Source organism: Lygodium microphyllum, chromosome 19 (assembly GCF_053477565.2).
Source record: "Lygodium microphyllum isolate KBCC chromosome 19, Lygodium_microphyllum_v1.1.10, whole genome shotgun sequence".
In the NCBI taxonomy this organism is placed as follows: domain Eukaryota; kingdom Viridiplantae; phylum Streptophyta; class Polypodiopsida; order Schizaeales; family Lygodiaceae; genus Lygodium; species Lygodium microphyllum.
Genome location: NC_141153.1, coordinates 127,764,960 through 127,781,875, shown reverse-complemented (window position 1 = coordinate 127,781,875; position 16,916 = coordinate 127,764,960). Strand labels below are relative to the sequence as shown.

General features: G+C 39.9%; 1 protein-coding gene across 1 annotated transcript; it reads left to right on the top strand.

Moving 5' to 3' along the window:
* Positions 1-5,654: 5,654 nt before the first annotated feature.
* LOC148020363 (stress-response A/B barrel domain-containing protein UP3-like) lies at positions 5,655-8,704 on the top strand. Its single transcript, XM_087700664.1, has one exon. The coding sequence runs from the start codon at positions 5,746-5,748 to the stop codon at positions 6,421-6,423; it is 678 nt and encodes a 225-aa protein (XP_087556790.1). The 5' UTR covers positions 5,655-5,745; the 3' UTR covers positions 6,424-8,704.
* The last annotated feature ends 8,212 nt before the right edge of the window (positions 8,705-16,916 follow it).

Below are 16,916 nucleotides of genomic sequence, written 5' to 3'. Positions count from 1 at the left end.
ACCCACTAAAAATATATGGTCAATAGTACCAAATACAACCAAGGGGTAGCGACTGCAAGACTTGGCACCACTTGCAAGACCAAGCGTGCCACCACAAGTTACCTTCCATGCAGAATCACCAAATCATATATGATAAGCTACATCATCAATCTGCCCAGCAGACATAAGGCTTTTAGTCAATGCATGTACATGATGTACATCTTGCAAAACAAAAGTGCTACTAGAGGAAAATTGTAGAGTAACATTACCAATGCCAACAATATCAAGAGATCGATCATCACCTAAGTGCACAGAACCAAATATACTGCAATAGGTATGAAACCACTCACGGTAGGGGGTCACATGAAAAGATGCACCTGAATCCAAGAGCCAACACTATGCATGCATAGACTGAGCTTTGGTCAATTGAGAGGCATCACATGAAGGGATTGCTAATATGTAGTCACCATCGTACTTCTCAGGCTGCATGATATTTATCTTCTCAATCTTTACGCTAGACTTTGTAGGTATAAATAATACTGTGATCATTGGATTTCTCTTGCACTTTCTCTTTTCCCTTTTCTTTGCACTTGTTATCACTCATATCTTATGGCACTGCAGCCATATGTGTCCTGATTTCCCACAATAATGGCATGTAAGAGATAGACTTATGTCCACAAGACTTGCTACGTCCACATGACTTAGACTGGGACTTCTGAGAGTCCTTCCCATGACGATCATTATCTTTCTTGCCACTTCTGCCACCTCTAATGGATAAAGCATGTGAACTGTGGGAAGTATCATTGTTTTTCCTGTTAATTACTTTAGTCAAAAGAGCACTCTTTACACCTTTCAATTTTAGCCCATTAAGTTTGTTGGTATAGATCACAGTGCGAAATACATCCTAAGGCTCAGGTAAAGTGCCAAGCAAAAACAAAGGATGCAGATTATCCTGAAACTCAATATCCTATTGAAGCATATTTTTCATGATAGAATGAAACTGGCTAAAGTGAGCAGACAATGGGGTCCCTTCCTTCATGCTGTGGAGATCCATCAACTATTTAAGCTAATACATCTGCGAAGCAGGACTCTGCTTTGCATAAAGTTCCTAAATCTTTTCCCATAGATTCCATGCACTCTTATCTTCATCTTCAACAACACTATTGTGGACCGCTTCAAAGAGTGATAAAATGATAGTGGACTTGTACAAAGAATCTAAATTAGCCCAGTCATCATCATCCATGTTCTTGGGTTTAATACCCTTGTTTCTTAGTGGCTTAATCTGCAATTTCTATACCAAAACTTGCCATATTTGAGACTTCCAATAGCCATAGTTGGTGCAATCCAACTTGGCAATGTTAAATAAAGCAGTATCTTTGAGATGACCACCCATAATGAGTCAAACAGAGGTAGAATATGCAAAAAATAGGCTCCTCTAATTAGTAGTAAATAGGTTAAAACCATTGCCAAAACAAGTTGAAAATTAGAGAAATTGCTAAAATGACCAGTTGTCCACCAAATAGTACCAAACGTACATCAAAATGACATGATTAAGCCTAGTAAATACATCATAGTACGCATAAAATAGCGTGTTGTAATAAATCACAGTAGGGAGGAAATGAGGGCAAACAATGAGCTAGCAGTGATCCAAAGTCAAGTATGATTGCCAAGTTAGATCGTGCATCAAGCGGGCATGTAACAAACACTATAGCAGGCAAGAAACACGAGTCAAACACCTAAATGTGTCAAAGCGATTGATGTCAATAAGAGGATATAACCCTTGGCATAAAGAACACAGAGAGCAAGACAAGCTAGGTGTATACCTAATTGACAGGACTCGGTGTATGCTCAAAGAGAAGACGGATCAAATAAGCTCAAAAGCATCCAATGCAGACAAGTATCTATCAAGAACATAGACATGTAAGAGATCCCAACCTCATATACTCAAGAAGATCAACTGCATAACCCACAAGCTCTACAATATCCAGAGATAACATGAAGCTCCCACTGGCACAAAGATCGATATCAATCGAGCAACCAAGCTCAAAGATAGCATGTGAATACATAAGACATCATGTAACAATCAATGTCAAATTTTTGATAATCCAAATAAGCATACAAGAGCTCCAAAGTATGCAAATGAAAGCCCAATTGAAGCTCCAAGTGGCAATCAAACACAGACAATGTCAGGAGCATGCATTTCTGGCATATGCTTCAAAGCATGTACCAAAGGGTCAAGCATAGACCATAGGCATAATGACTATCACAAAGCATGCCATTGTAGACCAATGTCAATCAAATGCCAATCAAGACAGAGCTCGAACAAAGCTCAAAAGTAATTCCCAAGCAATACGAGACATGTGCCAACCTCCGTATACATTTGTGTAGTCATATGAATCACCTAGAAAGCACCGACCAATAGGCAAAGCATAAAATGACTAGATAAGCTTCAGCCCTGGTGTATTATAGCAATAAAATCAATACTAAACTGAGATAAAACATGGCCAAATCAGCTCCAAATTATTCCCATAACATATGCATAGCATTCCCTGACATTTGGGCATCAATGGGGTACCAAATGGCATCAATGACTAGTGCCAACCAAGCATAAACATCAAATGCTAACGTAGCACTACTTGTGAACTACCTATGGACTATTATAATATTTGTGGAATTGACGTATATCAATCCAAACCCAATGCCAATGATCAAAGCCTTCAACGCCAAGCTCTAGGCATGTTTGTATGCATTAGATGAACCCTTTTTAGGTGCCCAAGGCCTGGGAGAGCTGCTATGGACCAAAGTGAAGCTGAGAAGTGACCTATGAACAGCCACATTGATGGCACCTTCAATCTTGGAGGGGTTGGGGAGCTACAAAAAAGCTTTGGCTAGTTGTGGGGGGTCCCCAAGGACCCAGGGAAGTTTCCTTTTGAAGGGTAAATGCAATGGGAGGGTGTATGCTTCTCACGAAGTACAAAGACATGGCTGCCCTATTGTTCATACCCTATAAACTGAAGTAAAGCAACAAAAGATAGCTCTAGTACCTTCAAATGAATGCCTTGAGGGTGCCTAAGAATGCCTTGAGTAAATGTGAACCTTGAGGTGTGCCCATGACAACTTGTTAGCATACATTGGGTCTTAGTGTTCTCCCCCTTGTGCTTACTTCTTCTCAAATAGCCCATGACATTTTGCAAGTGGTAGACATTTACTTCCCATACTGGTGGCATCCTTCCATTAGTTCTTGATGATTCCATTTCTCCTCATTGGTAGTGATGGATATTGTTAGAACTAATGGGGACGTCACCCTAATCATCACTTCTCATTGGAGGAAGTGCTCAAGGCTCTCCCTGGAAGAGTGGGTTCACATTGCTACTTCATCTTTATATGAAGCGATTATGGTGCCATGCACCACCCTGAGCAATCAAAACTCCACACTCTTCATGGTAGGAGATTTTACTTTCCACTTCTTAGTATCATCCCCAATCTAACAAGATGCAATCTGGCTATTGAATTCGCTAGTTTCTATGGTCTCATGAATCACAACTAGTTTCAAACCCATCTCCATTTTACATCATCATGGTCCAAAAAGGATCTCAACCAACTCACACATGTAAGCCTTTTCTTAATGTATCAATCATCTTTCTATTCAACTGTGCAAATTATATTTTATACTACAAATTATCTATTACAGTGGTGGGAATAGTTTAGAAGTTATTTGTTTATTTGCACTAGATTGGAGGAATAACATTTGATTGTACTCTCCGCTATTAGGATTTGAGGATTGAAGCACATGGTTGGATTTGCATTTTGTGAATCATTTGAGACATTTTGCTAATGAGGTGGAAGATAAATTGGATAACTAAAAATTTTGCTCATGGAGGGATAGTAATACTAACTGGCACAACACATTGTTTCAATTATGGAAATAAGAAATTCCCTACCTGGGGTCAAGCCCTTTCTTGGAGAGTTTTGATAGGTGGTCTCCCTAGGCGTAATATGTTGCAATGCCATAAGATTTCACATTTCTTTGTATTGCATGTAATGAGACTTCCCATCATCTTATGTAGTGTCCATGTAGTTGTGGGGTCTTGCCTTTCCAAGTATGGACTTCTGTGATGTGTTAGCATACCACCAATCTTTCTTCAATGTTGGGCAACATGCCATTGGCTCACTAGTATGAAGTAAAAATTCCTTAACTTTTTCACTTTTTGCAATGTACTTGCCTTTGTCATGTTTGGAGGGCAAAAAATGGTATTATATTTAAGTCAACTGCAAGCATTCATCATAATGCTATTCGAGTATGAAGATTTGTTAGTGTGCTCTATGGATAGAGATTATCCATTCTACTCCACTTATGCTTCTTTCCTAATCAAGCTTTAGCATGCATCTTCTTGTAACTAATTGATATGTAGTATATAGGGCCATTTTCTTTGTTGTTTCTGGCTAGAAGGTCCTTCATACATTGCAATATTCAATTATTCAAACAAACACACACACACACACACACACACACACACACACACACACACACACACACACACACACACACACACACACACACACACACACACACACACACACACACACACACACACACACACACACACACACACACACACACACACACACACACACACACACACACACAGAGGTTTGTTAGCCTTGCATCATCGACACATTAGATTAAAGGACTTGGCACTCAAATATATTGTATGATGGACAATTTACAAGAGTTGTCTTTTAAAACCTAGTGAGGGTTTTACAAACGTGTAAATGCAATGGAACAAAGTACAAGGTCATCTAAAGCACCACTCAAATTACTTGCCACCACAAGAATCAGTCATCCTAACTTTCCAAGACCTTGTAGAGTCATTGTTATTCCTTTAAATGTTCCAAACCTTGTAGAGTAGTATTACATTGTAATTGCATTGGTAAGTTAAGCTTTAAGAAGGAAGCATTACATTAAGGTAGTGACACACCTAAATGCTTGAGACTATGCTCTAGCAAGTAAAGGTAGCTATAATTCTTTTTCTAGTAAGTAAAGGTGATAGCAAAACATGTGGCACTACGTTAACTTTACTTTCAAAACTCTTACTTTAAAAACACAAAGAGGCAACTACTTAAACTTTTAAATAGAAAATAGTAAATAGGAAAAGGGAATAGCTAAGTGCTTGGTCATTTTTAGTGGAGATGCTATGTGAAATTGTGCCTGCTTTGAACAGGCTTGAAACCTGTGTACCAATTTGAGAGGGAAATCCTAGCCGGTCAAGAGTTGCATGTGATGAATCAAAGCTCTAGTTTCTAACTAGGTAGGTTCAATGGTTTTATACAAATTGGTTGTTTTTGACCATAAGTGTAGTAGTATTAAGAGGTAGTAGTACAAATTACTTGTTTTTGAGCCTACTTGGTTTTCGACTAGGCTAGGTGGGTTCAATGGCTTGATACGAATTAGTTGTTTTTTGACCATAAGTCTAGTAGTAGTAAGGGGTAGGAGTAGCACCGCCCTTATGGGGCGAGTCCCTTCACAAGCATAGTGTGATATGTATGTGCATCTTCCTTGATTTGCATCAAAATCTTTGAAGCAGGTTTCACACCAGCCTACATGGATTTGCATCAACGGGTGTTTGACTCATCGCAGGTGTTATAACACACACACACACACACACACTTCCCACTATTTGTTTCCCGCATTCGGCACGAACGCCTTTTACTTCATCTTCTTTTCGAGAGTGTGTGTGTGTGTTTCTTCGTCCTTTCCATTCCTCCATGGCTGGCATCAACCCCCCTGCTCGCATAGTGGAGCACATCGTCTTCTTCAAAGTGAAGGACGGTGCCTCCCCGCACCAGTGCGAGGCGATGGTGGCGGGCCTTCGCAGCCTCAAGTCCATCAACACCGTCATCGAGCTCAGCGCGGGGCCTGCTCTTCTGCAGCCCTCCTCCTCCTCGTTCTACAGTCATGCGCTCCATTGCCGCTACAGATCCAAGGAAGACCTCGTGGCCTACGCCAGCAATCCCTTCCACTTGCAGGTCATCAGGGAGTGCATTGCCCCCATTGTCGAGGACCGCCTCGCTGTCGATTGGGAAGCGGATCTCAACGACCCCGTCCCGCAGGGCGGCTATGACGCCGTCAGAGTGATGGTCTTCAAGCCCAGAGGGGATCTGCCCCACCAGGAGCTCTGCAGCGTGCTGGACTTGCTCAAGAATTACAGGGAAAGGTTCCCCTCCATCAAGCAAGCCACCGTTGGGAGGAACTTCTCCCCTGTACGGGCCAAGGGATTTGAATGGGGCTTCCTCTCCCTTTTCCCCACTGCCCAGGATCTGCAATCACTCACCGAGAGCGAAGACGACGCGAATTTGCAGCGCTCGAAAATACAGCCTGCTCTGCAGGACTTCATCGTCTTGGATTACAGCACTACCTTGAGCATTGGTGCTTATGTTGGATGAGAATCAGCCTCATGCACTTTGCTGCAAGTGATTTGGGACATGGGTCAGTGAGATCAACTTTGATGCAAGCCAGCCCTTTGCAGCTTTCAAGCGAACTTTGGGTATTACAACCACTTGTGCCAGCTCACAGGCCACTGGACACAATAGATCTGCAAGCGACTCTGAAGGTCCTCCACTTGTTTCCTTTCTTCCAAACAGTTTTTTGTCTTGTAGTCTGGTGATTGAATGCTGATACTACTAAACGGGAAGACAGAGTTTCACTTGTCAAGTCTTTAGAACTAGAACAGTTTCAAGATTCAAATCGTTTCTGAAGGGTGAAGAAATTTCACCCAGATTACCTTCTGTGTCAATGGTGTAGCATCAGCCGGCTGACTTCGATTTCCCACAGAGCGAATGGCATGTGCTTTAGAGCCTTAGATAGATTGTCAAGCACATGCTGGCTCTCTACCCTACCTTCAGCAAAGGTCTGGGTTAGTTGACGCATGATTGCCTCCATCAACATCAGAAAAGACAGGTGGTTTGTTTGTATATGCTCTGCTGGTTTAGTGTTGAAGATCGCCACACACAAGTCAAGTTATAGTGAGAGTGCAAAAAGGAAGAGGAAAGATACAAAAAGGAACAAGAAGGAGAAGTCTTATGGACCCCCCTCCAATTGATAACTCTATCAACTCTAGCAAGTTCATGGAGTACCTCCTATGAACTCAACTATGCGTTAAGTGTGTTGGCCACACCTCCTATAAACTCAACTATGCGGACTTGGCCCAAGTCGATTGACCCAGGGGTAGCTTGGGCATAAGGTTGAGTGTACATTTAACAGAGGCTTCTTATGGGCCATGTATGAGGGAGAGTAATAGTGAGAGAGAGTGGGAGTGATATGTGTTCATTCACTCGTTTAGCAACTAAGAAGCTTAATAACGCACAGATGAGTCTAGTACTACATGACGACGGAAGAATTCTATGGTATAATTGAGGAGCTTCTACTTGAAAAGTATGGTGGACTTGCTTGCATATGCATGCCATAGTGCATCTGAAGTCGCAGGTATCGTTCATCATCCCCAGCGCTCTGTTCTGCAAACTCTGTTGGGGATGCTTTTGCTCATTTTTTACCGGCATGGATGCGAAGCTATTGCCTGTTAATTTCTTTCTTGTGAGATGTTGCATTACCCATACCTGGATGTCGGCAGTGATTGTATTGTCTCCTTCATCGCTCACATGCTGTCGTGTTCTTCACATCGTTGCCGCCGGCTATGCAAACTCTTAGCTCTTACACCTGTATATGATCAGATTGCTGGCAGCCCACCATTAAAATGTATTTCTGTAACCCATTACACCTGTAGCCACCCCGCTTTCTGTAACTAATTCCTGTATGGTCGTAGCAGCTATTAGACATGTATGATGCGATAATAAAGCATGATTAGTATCAGATTAAAACACATTGTGACATTTGTATTATTGAATCCGTGACTGCATTATTGATCTAGCCATACCAAAATCAGGTTCACAATATCCAGAAGCCACTCTTATCACAGCCATGATGTAAAGGGAAGAGTCGAAGAATCAATGCCTTGCTATCCTTCTAGAGGATGTAGTTCATAATCATCATTGCATAGGGGAGCCATTTGTCAGGGGTGTAGTATTAGAAAAGGATAGACCTATGCTGTTCTTTGCATCTAAATCTAATGGTGGATGGTGGTATTGCATCCTTTATTAGGAAGCAACTCTTGCACGTAGCTTTTCACTCAAAAAATAACACACGTTATCAAGTGGCCAACTACATTGGTAGCTTGTTTAAGCCTTCTAGGACTACTAGTATAGAACTCGTATTTCTTATCCATTCTCACATTCATTGGATTCTATAGTTACTTCAATTGATTGTTGACTCTCACTCATCTATTACCCCCTTTTTTGAATGTGTCAAAATTTATGAAGGTGAGTATGTCATATAAATGTAGCGACACGAAGTCTTTGCTTTTTAATGTCAGATTAGTTGTTATTTCTTGCTTGTCTATTAACCTTCTTTGAATGGGTCCATCTTTCTTGGATTTTCTAGTTACTTCCACACCCTTACTTTGAAGAAATGAGAATTTATGGGTGAGAACCATTGGGTAATTGCCACTTGTTTGTCACCCTTATTTCACCTTGTTCTTGCGTATGAAGATGAGGATGTTTAAAGAATGTAGTTGGTGCAAAACAAAGCTACTATTGCCTTCTAGAAATTTTATTGAAGAACTAGCATATTTAAATTCCTAGTTTGTATTATTGATGGTCTTTGCATTATTGGGAGATGCTAATTGAAGAGTTGTTTTATCCTACTAATGGGATATCAATAATATTCTAATATTATTAATGAGCAACTAATAGTGTGTTGTGAGTTGTTAATACGTTGTGTTGATAGCCTACTCATCAAAAGTATTGATATGTGCTAGTTAGTAATATCAATAGAGATGACCTTGTTAGCAAGGGCTAATTGATAGGAGTTGCATTTTACTAATCATATGATAGCAATAATATTGATACTATTTATTGAGTAACTAATGTATCTAGAGATACTAATTAGTAGTATTGATAATGTTTACCTTATTGGCATATGTCCTACTAAGCTATATTATAAACACATTGTTGTTGATATTATTATTTGATAATTAGTAGTTTGTTGTGGCATTCAAAGTTGTTAACATGTAGTGTTGATAGCCTATAAATTGAGAGTATTGATATGTGCTTATTAGTACTACCAGAGATGATCTAGTTGGTAGATGGTGTTACGATGTTAAGTACAAGTACATACTCACTTCTTAGAGTGATGCTACATTACTGACGTGTCGATTAACAATACATCAATTTGTTAAGTGTAACTTTTAATGAGTACACATTAACATGCAAGTATTACATGCTATTACAACTACATGCAAGTGATGCATTCCATTATTGATGTATTAATTATAATTTATTATTGATTAACAAATCTTACCGTTGAGGTTGGTGATATTATTGATAGCTATTATATAGTACTATTGACAATCAATTACTAAAACTATTAACACGTGCAATTTAGTCATACTAATCGGATTGCCTATAACAAAAAAAAGAAATCATGGTTAGATCCATTGCTAATTCTATTTGTCTCTTATTCTTATGTCAATGCACCAATGAATATGAGATGTATTAAGAGTGTAGTTGGTATAAGAAACAAGTACTATTACTTCTATGACATTTTTATTGGATAATTGTTTATTTTGCATGCTAACATAAACTATATTCTATCATGATTAAATCTATAGCCATGATGTGTCAAATTACTTACCACTATAAAGCATGTGATTTGTAGAATGGAACTAAACAACTCCTTTATTCACCCTCGTAAATTGTAGAATGGAACTAAACAACTCCTTTATTCACCCTCGTACTTTCTCTACATTTTAAGCTATGATACCTCAATTGCGACAAGCCAATGATGTTTGCCAATAATTAGAAATGTCACAGCTAGGCTCCTGATTGTCTAATGTGCCATTGTACAAAGTAGTATCCGACTCACAAAGATTCCCACCATCAATCCTACTATACTGAAACACTTCCAATCACTCTTGCAAGTAACTCTTTTCGAGTCTCCATCCCCCTCAAATCCAACAAGGGCATCGTTCCTTTTGCCCCAATGTAAGTGAATCAAGAGCTTCAAATCTCTTCGAGCACATTTTACTCCAACAATGAGAGAAGCTTAATTGGTTCAAATGATAAAGTCATTTGAAATATGGTTTATTTTCGAAACAAGTGTGTTGTTGTATTACAATGAATACAAGTAGATCTTCTTAAATAAGTGAAACTTGAAAGCCAAAAGTTGGTCGATATTACATGAGATGTAAGTTATGTGGCATTTACTTCATTGAAACACAATACAAGAGTAAAATGGATAAGATCTTCATGAAAAAATGACAAAAGGAAGCAAGCTCAAGGACACACTTAGGATAAAGACCAATGTGGCCAATCACCCATCTTACTCACTAATCTTAATTCTCTCTTTCTATATATATATATATATATATATATATATATATAAAACACATTATTTATTTTTTAAGTAACAAGGCAATAAAGATTGCTCACAAGTGAGTTATTGAATACACCACAAACAGTTTTCTCTCTATTTTATCTCTCTCTCAAGGTGAGAAGGATTGAAGCTTGCTTGGAAGAGCTATGGTAGGAGAGTAAGAGCAAGAAAGAGAGAGACCAAATGGAAACTCCAATAGTCACAATGTCTGATCGAACTTTTCTTTATTCAAACTATCACTAAAGGAATAAAGAATAAAGTGACGGTGATAGGCGCCCGCCACCTGCAGCGTGCAGTAGCGGGTACTGTCAGTGTAGTAATACATGGGCGACTAGGTAGGGGCGCCTTTATCCCCAACAACAACCTTTCACTTAAAGGTGAATCTGTCCCAATGAGGAGTGAAAAAGAAAAAGAAAAGATAATAAAATATACACATGTACAACATGATGAGGAAAAACATCATCTTATTCAACACCCATCAATTGCCTGAGGAAGGCAAAGCGCTCAATAGTGAGGCTTTTCGTGAGTAGATTGGCAGGATTTTCGTTAGTGGAGATCTTAACAAGGTCAACAGACTTGTCCTCCATGACTCCACGTATGAAGTGATACCTCACCTCAATGTGTTTTGTCTTCGCATGGAAGATCAAATTTTTGGGCTAGTTGAATAGCACTTATAGAATCCGAATGCCTCATAGATATAGAATCAGTTCCAAGGCCATGAACCAAACGGTCCAACCATATAGCCTCCTTGCAAGCCTCGGTGGTTGCAACATACTCGGCCTCAGTGGTAGAGAGAGCCTTACCCTTTTGAACCTTGGACATCCAAGAGACAACACCTCCATCATAGGTGAATATACAGCCAAAAGTGGACTTATTACTATTTGCATATCCTGCATAATCAGAGTTTGTGCTCCCCACAACTTCTGTATCCTGGTGGCTACCATAGAAAATACACATATCTGTTGTGCTTTTCAGGTATCTCATGATACCCTTTACGGCATCCCAATGTTTCTTGCTAGGTACCACAACACCAATTGCAAAGGCAATATCTAGACGAGTGGCTATCATGGCATACATCAAACTATCCACGACTGATGCATAAGGGATTTTGGCCATCTTGGCCCTCTGCTTATCTGTTTGTGGACAATCGGCTTGTGAAACCTTCACATAAGAAGGTAATGGACAACCAATAGGCTTTACATCTTGCATGTGGAAACGCTCAAAGACTTTATGAATATACTCCCTCTATGATAGATAGAGTAGTCCTTGATACCTATCGCGCTTAATGTACATATTAAGAATGTGAGAGACTTGTTCCAAATCTTTCATCTCAAAGCTCTTTTTTAGCTGAGATTTAAGAGCATCCAGCTCATCATGAACTTTTCCTGCTACCAGCATATCATCCATATAAAGTACCAAAATAAGCAATGAGCCAGGCTTTCTTTGTGTAAAGACATGGATCCATAGTACTCTTGTTGTAGCCTTGTGAATGTATAAAGACATCAAACTTATGATACCACTTCTTAGGTGCATATTTCAAGCCATAAATTTTTTTCTTTAATTTGCACACTAGGTGCTCCTTGCCACGTTCTACAAAGCCCTTAGGTTGCTCTATGTATATATCACGTAAATCCCCATGCAAGAATGCAGTCTTGATATCCATCTGATACATGTCCAAGTCAAACTGCAAGACTAAGGCCAAAACCAAGCGTAGGGTGGTCACCTTGACCACAGGATAATAGACTTCATTAAAGTCAACTTCATGCTCTTATTTAAAACCCTTAGCAACAAGTATTCCCTTATAAGCTGGCTTGGGATGTCCAGGGATACTTTTTAGCTTGTACACCCATTTGCATGGCAAAGCCTTCTTGCCATTAGGCAATACAACTAAATCCCGAGTCATATTCTTACGTAGGGAGTCCATCTCTGACTGCATAGCCCTCTCCTAGGAGTGACTGTCACCCCTGCACATAGCCTCATAATAGGTGAGAGGCTCTCTTGCATTTGTAACCAAGACATGCATTGAGGGCTCAAATCGATCATGTGGACGACTAGCTCTAGTAGACCGTCTCATTGTAGGCTCTATTGCATGTTTAGTATCCTATCCAACACCTTGGCCATGTGTACCAATTGCTGTTTGCAGGGTGTCCAACTGGCTGTGCAGGAGCACGTGGCTCCTCTTGGAATATAACCTTGCATATCTCTACCACCTTCTCAGGTTGTCTATGCATCTTGTCTTCATGGAAGACTACATCATGGCTGCGGATGACTTTCCGCTCTTGCGGATCCCAAAGGCGGTAACCCATCTCGCCTGCATCTCCATAGCCAAGGAAAATGCATTTGACACTCTTAGGATCCAACTTAGTCAGCTTGTCCTTGGGCACATGCGAGATTTTCTCACATCCAAAGACACGTAGATACGCATAAGACGAAGATTTTCCAGTCCATACCTTCTCTACAACATGAAAATCCAAACCACTAGAAGGTGATCTATTGATGACATGCATAGTTGTACTGACCGCCTCAACCCAAAAGCTCTGTGGTGGTAGGTGTGTATGGCTAAGCATACTGCGTACACGCTCCTGGATGGTTCTATTCATCTGCTCAGCCAAACCATTCTGGGTGGGATATAGGGGGCGATCAACTGGCACTTAATACTCCTCTCGTCACATAGCTGTTCAAAGGCATGCGACACATATTCTCCCCCATTGTCAGTCCTAAGGCATTTCAGTCTATGCCCAGTCTAGTTCTCAACTAATGCAAGCCATCTTTGAAACACAACCAAGACATCTGACTTAAGCTTAATGGGATAAAACCAGACTTTACACAAAAAATCTTCAATGAACGTCACAAAATACTTTGCACCACCCATAGACTGACAGGGTATGGGTCCACAGACATCCGAATGTACCAATGCTAAGGGTTCACTCATGCCTGTCCTACCAGACTTCTTGTGCTTATTCTTAGTTTGTCTGCCATAAAGACAATGCTCACATGAATCAAAACATGCATAGTCAAGGGGCGGTAAGTACTAAGCATTTTCATTCCCTTCAAGGACATATAGCCCAAACGGGCATGCCAAAGAGATACATGTGGGATGGAACTGATTGACAAAACATGGTCAACAGAGGACCCATCAACTACAAGAGGATAGAGGCTGCTAGCCTTGGCACCTCTAGCATGCACAAGTTTGTCACGTGTGATCTTTCAGGTAGAATTCCCAAATGATACATGAAACCCAACATCATCAAGTTGCCCCTTGTAGACATAAGACTGCGTGTAAGTGTAGGTACATGATGTACATCCTATAACAGAAAAGTACTGCTAGTAGAGAATTGCAGTCATACATCCCCAATGTCAAAAATAGCAAGTGACCTATCATCACCCAAGTGAACTAAACTAGAGACAATGCAGTAGGAATGGAACCACTCACGGCATGGTGTAAAGTGAAATGAAGCACCAGAATCCAAAAGCTAGCAGTGCACATGCATAGAGTGAACCTTGGTCAATGGCGTAGCGTCACAAGAACTAGCTCTTTCTCTTGCTCTCTTTGCTCCGTCCGCCATAGCTCACATCTCTCTTGCTTTTGCTTGGTCATGCTTCCACTTAGGCTTCTCCCTTTATCTAGTATTAGAGTCACATTCTCCATGAGCTTGGGCTCAATTTCGCATTGCTTCAACTCTCATTTGAGCTACCTACAATAGTGTTTCACCATTGGCAGCCATAGCACCACCTCTTGAGGTTCGTATTGGGCTCTCATTGCTCTAGGACTTCTCAGGACGACCTATTGGGTTTATATTAGGGCAATCTTGAGTCTATATTGATCTTCTTTCACGGATTATTTAACTCAGTATTTAGGGTTGGAAATATAAACATGTTTTTTTAGTTGTGGCCACTTTCAAGCACTTGTGCTTGTGGCATTGGACAAAGGTTTTGGCATTGTTTACCACTCCTCTCGGCATTGACCATTAACATTAAGCATTGGTTTTGAGTCACTAAGCTTTAGCTATTAATTGTGTAAATAGGGCAGCATGTTGTCATAAAACAGGGATAGCCATATCTTCAATGTTTGGAGCTTATATATGCTTCTTGGGATGCCCGTATACCTATGTTGTATTGCCCGATACTTGGGGGATCATATGTCATTGGTTTGAGATGCTATTGGATTGATTTGAGCACTCTTTTAGCTCAGTTTTCTTATAGATATCATTGCTATCACAATAGGGTTGAATGCTATTTATTTGGGAAATGCTCCCAAGATGCTCATTTGATAATACTGGACACTTGGGAATGTTTGGCCAATGTATTGGAATACTTTTAGACTGATTTGAGCCCATATTTGGCTCAGTTTTACTGTCATTTTTACTATTGTAATATGAAGGGATGAAGGTTTTTTTTATCAATGAAAGTATATGCCTATTGCTTGTTGATGCTTCTTGGATACTTGGGATGATACATTGATATCTATGGTTGATGCCACATGCTTGACCATGCTTGTAAAATGCTTTTGGGCTTTGATTGAGCTCACTTTTTCTTAGTATTAATTGTCATTTTACTACTGTACATACAATGGATAACAAGCTTTTAATAGGGATAGTCTATGCCTAATGCTCTTTCATGCTATTCAGGCATTCTAGCGGATGTATTGGTACATGACATTGAAGCTCTGTGCTTGGTTAAGCTATTGAATACATTTGAGCTTTGATTTGAGCTTATAACATTTGACATCTATTGTTAGTTACTTCATTGCATGCTTCAGAGGTCTATGAACTTACGGACTTGAAGCTTTTATTGGGTCTTATGCTCTCGCTATATACTTGATGTATCTTGGATGCTTGGATGCCACTTGATTTTTGTTATTTTTGAGGCTTGAATGGTTGATTTTGATGGATTTTGAGTGATGATTGGTTATTTTGGAAGTGTTTGAAAGTGCTTTGGATGATATTTATTATGTTTTGAAAGATCATGATGATTCTTACTGGAAATATGAAGCTTTGTGATATTCTGATAGGTTCTGTTACACCTACACATTCACATTGGATCTCATGTCCACACATATATAGGTATAGGCATATAGGTTAGATTGCACTATTGTCTATGTAAAACTTCAATGTGTAGTGAAATTTGAGCTATAGATACAAAAGTCAAAGTAGCTCTATAAGGATCCCAAGGAAAGAAAGACTTGAGATAGAGGAGCCAAAGGATCCAAAAATCAAATAACAAGAAGTGAACAAACACTAGAATCTTAGGAGCCAACAAAAGAAAAGGATACCAAAGTTCTTAACATCATTGTTGACTTATCGTCAAGATTTAATGGGTGTTTGAAGAGAGAGAATTTGGTAGGATTTGGCGCAGAAATTGTAGATTAGTTCGATCAAATATAAAAGCATTAAGCCTGAAGGTCACGATCCAGATGTATGGGATGACTTAGATGAGCTTTGCAGGTCCACGATTATTCTATCTCTCAAAAAGTAGATTTATTATAATGTTGTCAAAGATGGGAAGCTTGCATGGGATCTTTGGGAGAAAATTCTTAATCTCTCTGATAAGCTGAGCCCTGCCTCTCAGATGTATTGGCTAGAGCAGCTTATGGACCTTCGTATGAAGGAAGATACTAGTGTTTCTCAGCATTTGAGTGAGTCTCATGCTATCATTGGCTAGCTGTCATTGCAGAGCATTGTTTTTAAGGATAATCGTCCACCTTTACTCTTGTTGGTCACACTGCCTAAGTCTTGGGACACATTATGTAGTAATGATGTGTATGCAAATATACCTAAGAATGGGTTAAAATTGTCTGATGATGTAGAGGGTGTACTCTTGATAGAGGAGATCAATAGGAAGAATGTGGATGCTTCTTGTAGTTCTCATGCTTTGATTGTTTGGGATCGCCATGATGGCAAGAGTGGGAATGATCGCCGTGGTAGAGACTCGTAGAAGTCTCATTCTAAGTCCCATGGACAGTCTTGCAGTAAGTCGCGTGGATGTAAGTCGGATTTGACATGCCATTATTGTGGGAAAGTAGGACATATCATGCCGCAGTGCCATAAAATGTGCAATGACAAGCACAAGGAAAAGGGCAAAGGAAAAGCACATAACAAGTTGATGATTGCAGCATTGTTCCTACTAAGTCCAATATTAAGATTGAAGAGATTAATGTAGTGCAAAAACCTAAATCTAATGATGATTATATACTTGCAGCTTCTTCTTTGGATGAGTCATTTCCTGGTTTTACTTTGTGTTGGTTGATGGATTCAGGGGTTTCCTTTCATGTGACCCCTCATAGAGAGTGGTTCCAATCCTATCACACTATGATTGGATCTGTTTGTTTGGGGAATGACTTGGCATTGCAGATAGTTGGAATTAGTGATATTTGGTTGTAGTTGTTCAGGTAGTATGTTTACTTTGCATAATGTTTGATATGTACCTACTCTCACAAAGAGACTTATCTCTA

Bases quoted from the DNA above. Each gene is read 5' to 3' on its own strand.
- LOC148020363 (XM_087700664.1), top strand. From the start codon at position 5,746: ATGGCTGGCATCAACCCCCCTGCTCGCATAGTGGAGCACATCGTCTTC.